The sequence below is a fragment of the Pogoniulus pusillus genome, chromosome 7 (genome assembly GCF_015220805.1).
Source record: "Pogoniulus pusillus isolate bPogPus1 chromosome 7, bPogPus1.pri, whole genome shotgun sequence".
NCBI classification, from domain to species: Eukaryota; Metazoa; Chordata; class Aves; order Piciformes; family Lybiidae; genus Pogoniulus; species Pogoniulus pusillus.
Window position 1 is genome coordinate 25,107,091 of NC_087270.1, and position 12,336 is coordinate 25,119,426.

At 48.4% G+C, this 12,336-nt stretch overlaps 1 protein-coding gene across 2 annotated transcripts in view; it reads left to right on the forward strand.

Annotated features, from left to right (window-relative positions):
- GPCPD1 (glycerophosphocholine phosphodiesterase 1) overlaps window positions 1-11,674 on the forward strand; it is a 56,678-nt gene extending 45,004 nt beyond the window's left edge. Inside the window, exons 17-21 of one of the 2 annotated variants that reach the window (XM_064146242.1) lie at window positions 584-720; window positions 2,199-2,334; window positions 3,519-3,679; window positions 6,667-6,767; window positions 9,870-9,954. In XM_064146242.1, coding sequence (XP_064002312.1) covers window positions 584-720; window positions 2,199-2,334; window positions 3,519-3,679; window positions 6,667-6,721 — 489 coding nt within the window. In that variant the 3' untranslated portion in view covers window positions 6,722-6,767; window positions 9,870-9,954. Of the gene's footprint in view, window positions 1-583; window positions 721-2,198; window positions 2,335-3,518; window positions 3,680-6,666; window positions 6,768-9,869 lie in introns of both variants that reach the window. The other variant, XM_064146241.1, reaches the window with a different exon arrangement.
- The last annotated feature ends 662 nt before the right edge of the window (window positions 11,675-12,336 follow it).

Genomic DNA, 12,336 nt, shown 5'->3' on the forward strand with positions numbered 1-12,336 from the left:
GCTGGTCTCTTCTCACAGGTAATTTGAGACAGAACAAGGGGAAAGGCCTCAGGCTATGACTGGGGAAGTATGTACTGGACATTGGGAAGATTTTTTTCCCCAGCAAGAGTGGTCAGACATTGGAACATGCTGCCCAGGGAGGTGGTGCAGTCACCAACCTGGATGTGTTTAAAGCTCGTTTGGATGTGGTGCTTGGGGCTGTGGTTTAGAGTGAGCCTTGCAGAGTAGGGATATGGGTTGGACTTGGTGACCCTGAGGGGCTTTTCCAACCTGGATGTTTCTGTGATTCTGTGATTCATTGATCTCTACATATCTTATTATTGCCTTTTTGTAGTTAGTAACAGCAGTAGAGATTTGATGGAGTTCTTTTGTATTTCCACAGTTGGAAAAGTCTTCCTAAAATCTTTCTGCTGTTAGAACTGAGCTGCACCTCAGACTGACAGTCCTGTAGGGCTGAGCTTTGTGTTCAGACCTGCAAACTCGATTCTTCTTTGGCTCAAGCAGGTGGAGAGATCCTTGCTGGTGAAAGAATCTTAGTAAACTTTGACTGAAATGGCTGAAACTTGTCCTTTTATTTTTCTAGGATGGCCAGTGGGATGGCAACTTGTCAACTTACTTTGATATGAACCTCTTCCTGGATATTATCCTAAAAACTGTCTTGATGAATGCTGGGAGGAGAAGAATTGTTTTCTCTTCTTTTAATGCAGACATCTGTACAATGTAAGTTAAGAGATAAATAATTGCTGCTTTTTGCCTTACCTTTTTTCCTTTGGGAGAATCTACTTTGGACATAAGAACACCTAATAGGAAACAAACAGGTAACTTTGATTAGACCTAAACTTGGAGTGCCATCTGAGAAGTGCCAAAAATAAATGGGAAGAAAATCACAGAAGGTATTTTTGTCAAGTGCCTTCCTGAATGCTTCAGTTCTTGACACCACAAAAAAGTGTCAAGACTCCTGTATCACAAAGTCTCTTTCAGTTGCACGTCAGGGGTTTGCAAGCCTGACTTGGGTCCTGCCTGCCTGGGGCAATTTGATCACTGTATCTACCTTTTAAAATGGACAGAAAATGAAACAGCTTGGTAGTACCTGTGTGTGATTGGTGTGGATTTGAGGGTTTGGTTTGGTTTGTTTGTACTAATAAAAGGGTTAAGAAGGAAGTGGGTAAGAGTGCTGGTCCCAAAACTCTGCTTCTGTCTGTTTTCAATTCCTATATACCCTGATAGCAGCAGTGCCCTGGAAAGGTTTAGGTGTTTTCTATTAGTTATGTTTAGAAATTCTGATGAGGAATCCTCACTGTACTCTGCCATGCATTTAAGGAGGAAATGACAGCTGAGCAGCCTTGGAGGAGTTTGTGTAAGCATTTTAGGGAAAGCTGGACTTCCAGGTGGAACTCAGGTCCACAGCCTAAAAATAATGTTACAGAACCAAAGCATCACATAATGGTTGGGCTTGGAAGGGACCTCCAGAGAGTTAGTCCAGCCCCACTACCAGAGCAGGATTACCTAGGGTAGGTTGCACAGGAATGCAGCCAGGTGGGTTTGGCAAGTCTGCAGGCAAGGAGACTCCACAACCTCTCTGGGCAGCCTGCTCCAGGGCTCTGTCACCCTCACACCAAAGATGGATTTTTTTTTTCTTATGCTAAGTGAAACCTCCTGGGGTACAGTTTGTGGCCCATCACTGGGCACCACTGAAAGGAGCCCAGCCCCAATTCTCTTGGCCTCCACCCTTAGCTCTTGATCATCATTACTCAGATCCCCCTCGGGTTGCTCTTCTCCAAGCTAAACAGCGCCAGGGCTCTCAGCCTCTCCTCACTGGAGAGGTGCTCCAGGGCCCTCAGCACTTCAGTTGCTCTCTGATGGACTCTCTCCAGTAGTTCCCTGTCCCTCTTAAACTGGGGACCAAATACTGTACACAACACTCCAGATGAAGCCTCAGCAGGGCAGAGCAGATGGGGAGGAGAACCTCCCTCAACCTGCTGGCCACACTCAGTGCACCCCAGACAGGCACATTGCTGGCTTCATGCTGACTGATGGTGGCAGGAGCAGCAGTTTGTCACACAGTTGGGTACTAAACTGTAGTGCCAGTGTACTGCACCACCTGGGGACTAGGAGAACATGTAGGAAAAAGCATTAAGATGGAATTCTGCTCTTGAGCACCTTTGCTACTTGTGAATTCTTTGTTTTCCCCCCAACAGGATTCGGCACAAGCAGAACAAGTACCCTGTGTTGTTTCTCACCCAAGGAGAGTCCAAACTCTACCCAGAGCTCATGGATCTTCGGTCTCGTACGACTCCAATTGCCATCACCTTTGCACAGTTTGAGAACTTGCTGGTAAGCTCACAAGTTCTGCTACTGCTCTGCAGCAAGAAGAGACTAAATGAGCAGTACTTGGTACAAAGCTTACTGGTTTTGACATGAAAACTAGAACCTCATCAGAAGCACTGCTGTAATACAGTTCTGGGCACCCTAGTTCAGGAAGGACATAGAACTGCTTGAGAGAGTCCAGCATGGAGCCACAGAGATGGAGGGAATGGAGCAGCTCTGTTAAGAGGAAAGGCTGAGGGAGCTGGGACTTGGAGCTTGGAGAAGAGGTGCCTGAGAGGTGACCTCATCAGTGTTTATAAAGACATAAAGGTGAGTGGCAGGAGGCTGGAGCCAGGCTCTGCTAGGTGATGCCCAGTGCCAGGACAAGGGGCAATGGGTGGAAGCTGAGCCATAGGAAGTTTTCATTTACACACGAGGAGGAATTTTTTTTCCTGTGAGGGCAACAGAACACTGGAACACATCCCTCTGGAGATACTCAAACCCCACCTGGATGTGTTCCTGTGTGATCTGCTGTAAGTGATCCTTCTCTGGTAGGGGGGTTGGACTGGATGAGCTTTGGTGGTCCCTTCCAGCCCCTGACATTCTGTGATCCTGTCAAGCTTTGCTGCCTGCTCCAGCCATGCCTTTTGTTTCAGGTGTCCATTAAACAGAGTGTTGAATCAGAGTGTTAGGGGCTGGTAGGGATCTCCAAAGCTCATCCAGTCCAATCCCCCCTGCCAGAGAAGGATCACCTACAGCAGATCACACAGGAACACATCCATGTGGGACTTTAATATCTCCAGAAGAGGGAGACTCCACAGCCTCGCTGGGCAGCCTGCTTCAGAGTTCTGTCACCCTCACAGGATAAAAATTCTTCCTCATGTCTACATGAAACGTCTATGCTTCAGCTTCCACCCAGCACCCCTTGTCCTGTCACTGGGCATCACCCAGCAGAGCCTGGCTCCAGCCTCCTGTCACTCACCTTTACATCTTTATAAACGTTGATGAGGTCACCTCTCAGGCTCCTCCAAGCTAAAGAGCCCCAGCTCCCTCAGTCTCTCCTTGTAAAAACAGAAGCACTGGAAAAACAGTGCTTGAGTAAACTCCTACCTGGTGGCACTGTGGATGAAGCTGTAAGCAGCTGAGAGGTGTGAAAGATTGGGAGGGTGCCTCAGCAGCACGGCTTTAACAGAAGCCCTTTTGCTTTGCAGGGGATCAATGTGCACTCCGAAGACCTGCTAAGGAATCCATCCTTCATCAAAAGGGCCAAATCTAAAGGCCTGGTGATCTTTTCCTGGGGAGATGATGCAAATGACCCAGACAACAGGAAGAAGCTGAGAGAATATGGTGTTCATGGGCTGATATATGACAGGTACTTAAGCAATTATGGTAACGCTGAGCAGCTCTTGTGTCCTGATGCTTGTGCCATTTCACCTTACTGTCTAGTTACCTGGGTGCAAAATATCCTCTTTTGTGCTCTAAAATACAGGAAGGACATAAACCCAGTTCAAGAACAAGAATGATACTAATTCTTAGTCTTTCAGCAGTGTATATGAAGCAAAATAACTTGTGTTTCTCCTGAAGTTAGTGTCGCTAATGTTCTCATTGAAAGCTATGCATTCACCATCTTCCCTATCAAAATGAGCTTGGAGAGGCTTCCAGAGCAAACTGCCAAATGAGTTCCTTCAGAAAGTCATTAGTAAATCTACACAATTCCAGCAGACATCCAAATGTTGGGGTGAATCTTTGAACCAAAGTGCTTATTTTCTTCCTTAGAAATCCCAAAGGTTTCTTACTGTGAAAGGATGAGGGGGAGGATTCTGCTCCTCTGTTCTGCTGAGACCTCACCTGCAGCGCTGCTTCCAGTTCTGGTGCCTCCAGCACCAGAGAGACATGGAGCTGCTGGAGCAGGTCCAGAAAATGCCACAAAGATGACTGGGGGCTGGAGAACCTCTGCTGTGGAGACAGGCCGAGATTGTTGGGACTGTTCAGCCTGGAGAAGAGAAAGCTCCAGGGAGAACTTAGAGCACCCTTCCAGTACCTCAAGGTGCTACAGAAGAGCTGGGGAGGGACTTTGGACAAGGGCTGAGAGTGACAGGAGGAGAAGGAATGGGTGGAAGCTTGAGGAGGGCATATTGAGACTGGAGGTGAGGAAGAAATTCTTGCGAGTGTGGAGGGTGGGGAAACACTGGCACAGGTTGCCCAGGGAGGTTGTGGCTGCCCCCTCCCTGGAGGTGTTCAAGGCCAGGTTGGATGAGGCTTTGAGCAGCCTGGGCTGGTGGGAGGGTTGGAATTGGATGATCATTAAGGTCCCTTCCAACCCAAGCCAGTGTGTGAAATGAAGTATTTCAAGATGTTGGTGGATTTGAGAAGCTGTATTCAACAGAACCTTCTGGTGAGATTTCCAAGAATCTGTAACTGGGCAGCATTAAGGGTAACAGAAGTGTCACACTGGAGAAGACTTCCAAAGTGTCAGCTTGGGCAAGGGCATTGCTTTGTGTTGTGTCACCTGAGCAAGGAGGCTCTGGTTTGTGATGTGAGAACTGAGAGTCAAGCCAACATAACCAGCGACAACAAATCAAATCTGTTTGCTCTTAGAGGTCACTCTACTGCTGCACAAAATGGTCCTCTGCCTCTTCAGTGTACAGGCTGATAGGAGATGGGATCCTGTGGTGTGCAGATCTAGAAAGGATTCCCTAGGCAGGTGAGGTGTTTGAATCAAATACTGCACAAAGTACAGACCTGGTGATCAGATGCCTGCACTCCTGGAGTCCTTGATTCCTGCTGGTGTGGCAGAACTGCTGTGAAATCAGCACTCTGGTCAGACAGGGAGACAGGGGTCAGCCTTTTTTCTGCCCTCATGTGGCCTTTAAGGCCTTAAGTACTGAGCTGCTCAACACTATTTAAAGAATGCTGTGTTGAAGTCAGGGCTGCACATCTGCTGGCTATCATCTAATGCTGCTTTTTGGGTTATTTAGTGTGTTGGAAGTTGTGATGTTGGTTGGGTTTTTCGGTTCCTGGCCTTTTGCTGACTTAACCAATTCCCTGGAATTCCTTACGGGCTGAATTCCCTTGTGAGGGAGCAAAGTTCTTAAACCTTGTGCACTATTCAGCCCAGTTAAGTTCTTAATATAGTCTTCCTTTCCAAATCTGAGATGTATTTCAGACTTCACTAACTGACTGAACAGAATTGAATTTAGCCTCCATATTGGCTCCTCAGGAGCATGGCACTTCTGAAAAGGGCATCAGCTGTCTTGAGCTGGAGACATGGAAATGTCAGTGGTACTCCCAAGAAGACCTGGATGGCACAACTACCTGTTAAACCTGACAGAAAGTGTTTCCACTGACAGCTGAAGCTGCTGGGCAAAGAGGCATCTGGCAAATCATAGGATCACAGAATGCTAGCGGTTGGAAGGGACCTCCAGAGACTGAGTCTAGTTCCCCTGCCAGAGCAGAGTCAGACAGGGCAGGTCACACAGGAGCACATCCAGGTGGGGTTGGAAAGGCTCCTGAGAAGGAGACTCTACAACCTCTCTGGGCAGCCTGCTCCAGGCCTCCAGCACTCTGACACCAAACAACTTTCTCCTCATCTTGAGGTGGAACCTGCTGGGTTCCAGCTTGGACCTGTTGTGCCTTGTCCTGTCACTGGGCACCATCAAACAGAGCCTGGCACCCTCATCCTGACCCCCACCCCTCAGATACTGATAGACATTGATCAGATGCCCTCTCAGCCTTCTCCTCTCCAGACTAACCAGCCCCAGGACTCTCAGCCTCTCTTCACAGCAGAGATGTTCCAGTCCTTTAATTGTCCTTGCAGCTCTCAGTTACACTTTCTGCAGTGGAGCTCAGACTGTCAGAAGTTAGACCAGGTCTGGTGTAAGCATCCATATTCTGTGTTGTTTGAACTCCAGAAGGAGATCAATTCCCAACTCCTGGGAAGCAGAGCTGAAATGAAGGGCTGATGTCTGTACCCATTTCAAGGCCTAGAAATAAGGAGGGCCTGCAGCACTTTGTGTATGGGTGTTCAGTCAGTTTATGGTTCCAGCTTCAAACTGCAGGACATACTGAGGGCTGGATCAAGATGTGCTGCTTCCATGGCTTTGAGGGAACTTTCCTTCTCCAAAGGCCAAATGCTGGCATTTATCAGACAGTGACTGTGTCTGGTGCTTTGTGTTGGACTCACTTCACCCCTCCTGCCAGGTGTGCTTGTCTGAAAAAATGGGAAGTGAATGCAGGAGCTGCAGTGCTTGGGTTATGGCTGCTGAGTGACTGTGATGGTTTCTGGGCTGTCTGGGAAGAGATGATTGCTATAAACTCTTCTTAATTGTTTTTTCCCCAAACTTTAATCATCCCATGTAGAATTGGGCAAAACATTGTAGCTGATGGTGAAGATGGCAGAAAAACTGTGTCCTGAATACCAAAAGTTGCTGATACCAAATGTTGGGGGCAAAACCCCTCAGGTAGGGGGTCTGACTTGGCTGTGCATGGAGAAACTGCAAGACTCAATCTGGGAAGCTTGCTGTTGCCAGTGCTATGAAAAAAGGATCTTAGTGGGGCAGAAGAAGGTTTGCTTGCTTTCCCTGTTTGGGCTTTGCTCCACTTGAGCTGCAGATGGATAGACATAGACAAAGTCAGCAAACCAAACGGACAGTCCAGTGCAGTTGCCAGGATAATATTTTGCTTTCTTCTCACAGTCTAAAATACCCAAACTGCTTGTGATAAAAGGGCAGCCTGCAGAAAATGTGCCCCCAGCCTTCTGTTTGAGCCCCAGGCCAAAACAAGCGCTTTCAATGCATGGCTGGGCATCTGCTGTTCACACAGAACATCACCTCTGGCCCTCAAAGCACTTCTTTAGTTTGAGGGCCAGATGTTGTTCAGATAAGGAACTTCAATCTGCTGTAGTGAAATTGTCTGCATTGGTTAAAAACACCCAGGAATTATCAAGTGGGATGTGTGGGGTGGTTTATCTAGTGTGGTTTTGTGGTGATCCATCTAACATTGTTCTCCTGGCTGAGCTTGTAACCAGCTCAGGAAAGATTTGTTTGGCTGTATCAGCTCACTAAGAGGCACACAGCCTTACTTTTTCCCACCAGCTGGCTCCATATTAAACACTAATGTGGAGAGAGGGGCAGATGCTATCTTATCTTTCTTCTTTTGATTAACTTGACATGATCTGGGTTCTGTTTGCTGAATATCAGACACAGCTGCATGAAGAGGTTGAATCAGGAAGCCCCAAACATTGGTGCTGAAAGCTTTTCTTCAGCGTGTTTGCTCTCTGAACACCACCACAGTTCCTTATGGCTGCATGTTGCATTTGCAGGCTCCAGACCAAAGCTTTGTGCTCTGTTGGTGTCACACCTTTTCCAAACCTAACACCAATTTAGCTGGCAAGAGAGGCAACAGCACTCAAAGCACCTTGCAAAACCAGAAAGCTGTCTAAATCTGCAACACATTATTTGCATGAGCCTGAATGTTCCTCAGATACCAGCACGGCTCCATGGAGGAGGCTAACTGCTACCACTTGGTTTGTTCACCTACTCAGTGACTGACTTAAGGCAGTCACAGGGCAGTTGAAGTCTGTTTTGTGAGTTGTAAACTCAAAATTAACTTGAAATGTAAAAAAAAAAAAAAAAAAAAAAAAGAAAAAGGATGGGGGTAAAGTTGTCCTCAAAAGCTTCAGAAGGCAGGTGGGAAGGGGAGGGAAGACAGGCTGTAAGGTTGGGACCTTACTTTGCAGTCAGCTCCTCTTAGGCAGTCTGGAGTCTCTTGTAGGGCTCTATTGGGTTACAGGTGCTGTGCAAGTCGTGTCACTGCTGGGGTCTCTCTGTGTGGTCCAGCCAATTGGACAGTGTCTGTCCTCTCTGCTAGGAGATTCCTGACAAAGGCTGTCCTGGATCTTACTGTAGGGAACTTCACCCCATGTCTGTATTTCCTGCAAGTATTTCCTCCTCTGAATCCTAGTCAGTATTTCACTCTGACCTGCAAGTTATTTGCGATGCCTTGGACTTGCCAGCAGTTCACAGGTTGTCTTGCCAGAGTGAAAATGTGCCTGGCACTACCTCTTCCAGCACTCCATTGTTTTGGCTGTGATATGATGTTCCTTTTGGACATGCCTTGAAATGATGGTAAGAAAGAATGGTGCAATAAAACCAAAGCACTTTCTCAAAGGAAAAGTATGGATATTCCCAAGATGCTGAAGCAGAAGCCATGGGCATTTTCTCCAGAGGTGTTCATTGAAAGGAGAGGAAGCTGGAGACCTGCAGTGCCTGAACCCTCTGTGTGCACAACAGCTCCAAGTGAGGGCAAATAACATGCTGGTATTAGAAGTGCTGGGAGATCAGTGCGCCCTTGTCACAGTAAGTGCTGGACCACAGCTAGGTCACAGGAACAGCAATGCTTTTCATGGAGCCACACAATGGTTTGGGTTGGAGAAGCCCGGTGAGATCATCTTTAAGTTCTGAAGCAGAGCACTCTGTTGGAGGATCTGTTGGAGGGTAGGAGTGCCCTCCAGAGGAACCTTAACAGGCCGGGTGGGTGGGCAGAGGCCATGTGCAGGGTTCTACTGGTTGGCCACAACAACCCCAAGCAGCACTACAGGCTGGGGACAGAGTGGCTGGAGATTAGCCAGGCTGGAAGGGGCCTGGATCAGGAACAGTGTGGCCAATAGGACAAGGGAGGTTATTCTGCCCCTGTACTCAGCACTGCTCAGGCCACACCTTGAGTGCTGTGCCCACTTCTGGGCTCCTCAATTCAAGAGAGATGTTGAGGTGCTGGAAGGTGTCCAGAGGAGGGCGACAAAGCTGGTGAGGGGCCTGGAGCACAGCCCTGTGAGGAGAGGCTGAGAGAGCTGGGGGTGTGCAGCCTGCAGAAGAGGAGGCTCAGGGCAAGCCTCATTGATGTCTGCAACTACCTGAAAGGAGGTCGTAGCCAGTTGGGGTTGGTCTCTTCTCCCAGGCAACCAGCAACAGAACAAGGGGACACAGTCTCAAGTTGTGCCAGGGGAGACCTAGGCTGGATGTTAGGAGGAAGTTCTTCACAGAGAGAGTGATTTGCATTGGAATGGGCTGCCTAGAGAGGTGGTGGAGTTGCTGTCCATGGAGGTGTTCAAGGAAAGCCTGGATGAGGCACTTAGTGCCATGGTCTGGTTGATTGGATATGGCCGGGTGCTAGGTTGGACTGGATGAGCTTGGAGGTCTCTTCCATCCTGGTTGATTCTATGTAGCACACTGCACACTACATCTGCTTTTCAGAGTGGTGGAATCCCCAGCCCCAAAGGGGTTTCAGAGCCACAGAGCTGTGGTGCTGAGGGCCACGAGTTAGCTGCAGCCTTGGTAGAGTTAGATGAACGTTTGGAGTGGATGATCTCAAAGAGCTTTCCCAGCTCAAACCATTCTGCCAGTCTATGAGCAGCAAAACTGAGGGTATTAAGCTGTTTTCTTTAGACCTGTTAATTAACTGTAGTAGGAGAAAAAAGAAATATCACCCAGTTGCTTCATCTAGTCTGCATCTCTGAACTGTCAAGTTATACTGATCAGCCTGGCTTTTCTCTCCTTTTTATCCAGGATATATGACTCGAATCCTGAACAACCAAATATATTCCAGGTGGAGCAGCTGGAACGCCTGAAGAAAGAATTACCAGAGTTGAAAAGCTGTGTGTGTCCCACAGTTAGCCACTTCAAATCCATATCTCCATGTAAATGTCATCACAGTTGCCTGGAGGAGAAAGCTGTAGATAACTTGAAGAGTGTTCAAATGCAGAAGGACTCATGCTAGGCGGAGTGCTGGTCTGTAGCTCTTCCACCTGCGCCGCTGGAACAGTGCTGGCTATGCCTGCAGGTCGGTTGGTCAGAAGTCCCCCACATAGCAATAACTGTTCCTGCTTCCTGACAGTGCTTGTGAAAATCTGAAACAGTGGTCAGATGCTCAGACACCTTCAGTTACTGTTCCAGCTGACACAAACACTCAGTTGCAACTCTTTCCTACCATCAAGTCTCAAACCTTGAACAAGAAGAAGTATTAATGCAAAGTGTGTTTTGGGAAAATTAGAGATGTTAGGCAGTCTGAGGAGTGGAAGCTCAGAAACTTAAAATTGTAGGGAAATTACAATGACCTGATGCTGAATATGCTGAAAATTTGGTTTGAGTTGGTTTTTACTTCACTGCTACAGCTCGTCAGCCTGTACCTGACAACAGGAGATGGAGTGCTTGTAAGGTGAATAGAGTTAGATCTGGCCTGAATGATTTGGTACCTCATCCATACCTCTTTGCACTGATAAATCCACCTGCACAAAGCTTTGTGCCACTTCAGAGGCTGTTTTTAAGTAAACTGCAATGCACATAACTGATTTTTTTTTTCTCCTCCCCCCCCCACCTGATTAGACTTTGGGCTGCTGCCATCGTTCTCTGATTTGCCAATTCATTGGTACGGTGTCTGTGTGTGGCAGTGGAGGGTGAACCTTCAAGACCCTCTTCTCTCAGCAGCCTCCCACAGGCCTGCTAGACTATAGAAACGTCGCCGATCGTTTGAACAGGATTACAGAAACATCTTCACTGGCTGAGAACCTTCCTTTTTGTTTTCTTTTTGTTTGTCTTTTGCACAGTAACCTTAATCTGTAAGATGCACAAACTACAAACTGCATGCTTTAGTTACTAAGCATGGACTGTAGGTGTTTGCTGAGGTCCTTGCATCTTTACGGTGCTAGTTATGTGTGAAGGCTGCAAGGACTAACTCAAGGATTTATCATCTTTGCCTAAAGCCACGAGCCTGTGACTCTCAGACAGCTGAAGGCTGTACCATAGGTGGTTTGTCTCACATCCTAACAACAAGCTACTGGCTTTTCTATTCTGCAAGATTTGGGTTCCTTTCTGTGTTCTTCCTCAGAGCAAGAATCACAACTGTAGCAGATTCAGATAATCTGTGTTCTGTTGGTTGCTGTCTATCCTCTGTAATTTATTACCAAGTCCTAGTTTAGAGTTGTTAGTGGCTAGGTTGCATGTCCTTCCTCCTCCTGAAGCTGCAGGTCATGCCAATACGACAGCTGCAACTTCCTCCTGAAGCATTCATGTATCATAAGAATGGGAACTATTTATTTTGTTTCTTTTCTTTTTCTCTTGTCAATCGACAATGGAACCAGTAGCCTGTATACTACTCTTTAGATACAGCCATTGCTGCACAGAACTGATTGTACAGAGAGCAAAGCCATGGCAGAGAAGTGCTCCAGCCTGCACTGCTGAGCAGCTGCAAACAAACAGCTTCTTTCCACTTGCCTCCTGCATTTTAGGATTTCAAGTCCAGTCATTCTGCACAAACAGCACAGTACTGATTAGGCATCTGGGAGCTGTCTTTTAAATAAAAAATGAACCTGGAAGTTGTTGGCAGTGTGTCACCTGTGTCTTGAAGGTGGAGGGGGCACTGCATCTGGAACCCAGGGCTGTTAGCAGGCAGGGCAAGTCCAGATTCCTCCCCCAGGGTGAGTCCTTGGGGCTTCGCTGCCTACCCATCTAGGGCTCTGCTGGCTTAGTCAACAGCTGTGCAACACCTCCTGGAGTAAGGGCTGCTGGGCAGCAGCTGTAGAGGTGTAGAAGGTGGCAGATCAGCACGGAATGGTGCAGAAGTGTGTGTGGGGACCGCCCAAAGGCAGGGACGGTGCACAAAACCGAGAGCCGCCCACGAGCGGGGGCGGCCCAAGCGGGCGCTCCGTCGCGGCAGGAGCCGTGCCAAGGCGGGAAGCCTGCCCCGTCGGGCGCTCTGTCAAGGCGGCAGCACCGCGCTTCCCCCCTGCTCTAGCTATGCCCTTTCTTTCTAGGCGAATCGCCCACTTGCCGTTTATACTGGGCACGAAGAACCCAGGCAGCCAGCAGCCCGATTCCCAGCCGGGCTCCCACGCGGGTCAGCACAGGCGTGGGGAAATGCGCCTTCTGCTGCTCCCCCTTCCAGCCCGCAGGGCCCAGGCGAAGGCAGGTTTTCGTGCCGCCTTCTCCTCTCCATTCAAACCCCCAGCGCCGGGGAGGAGGGGAGAAGGAAGGAATC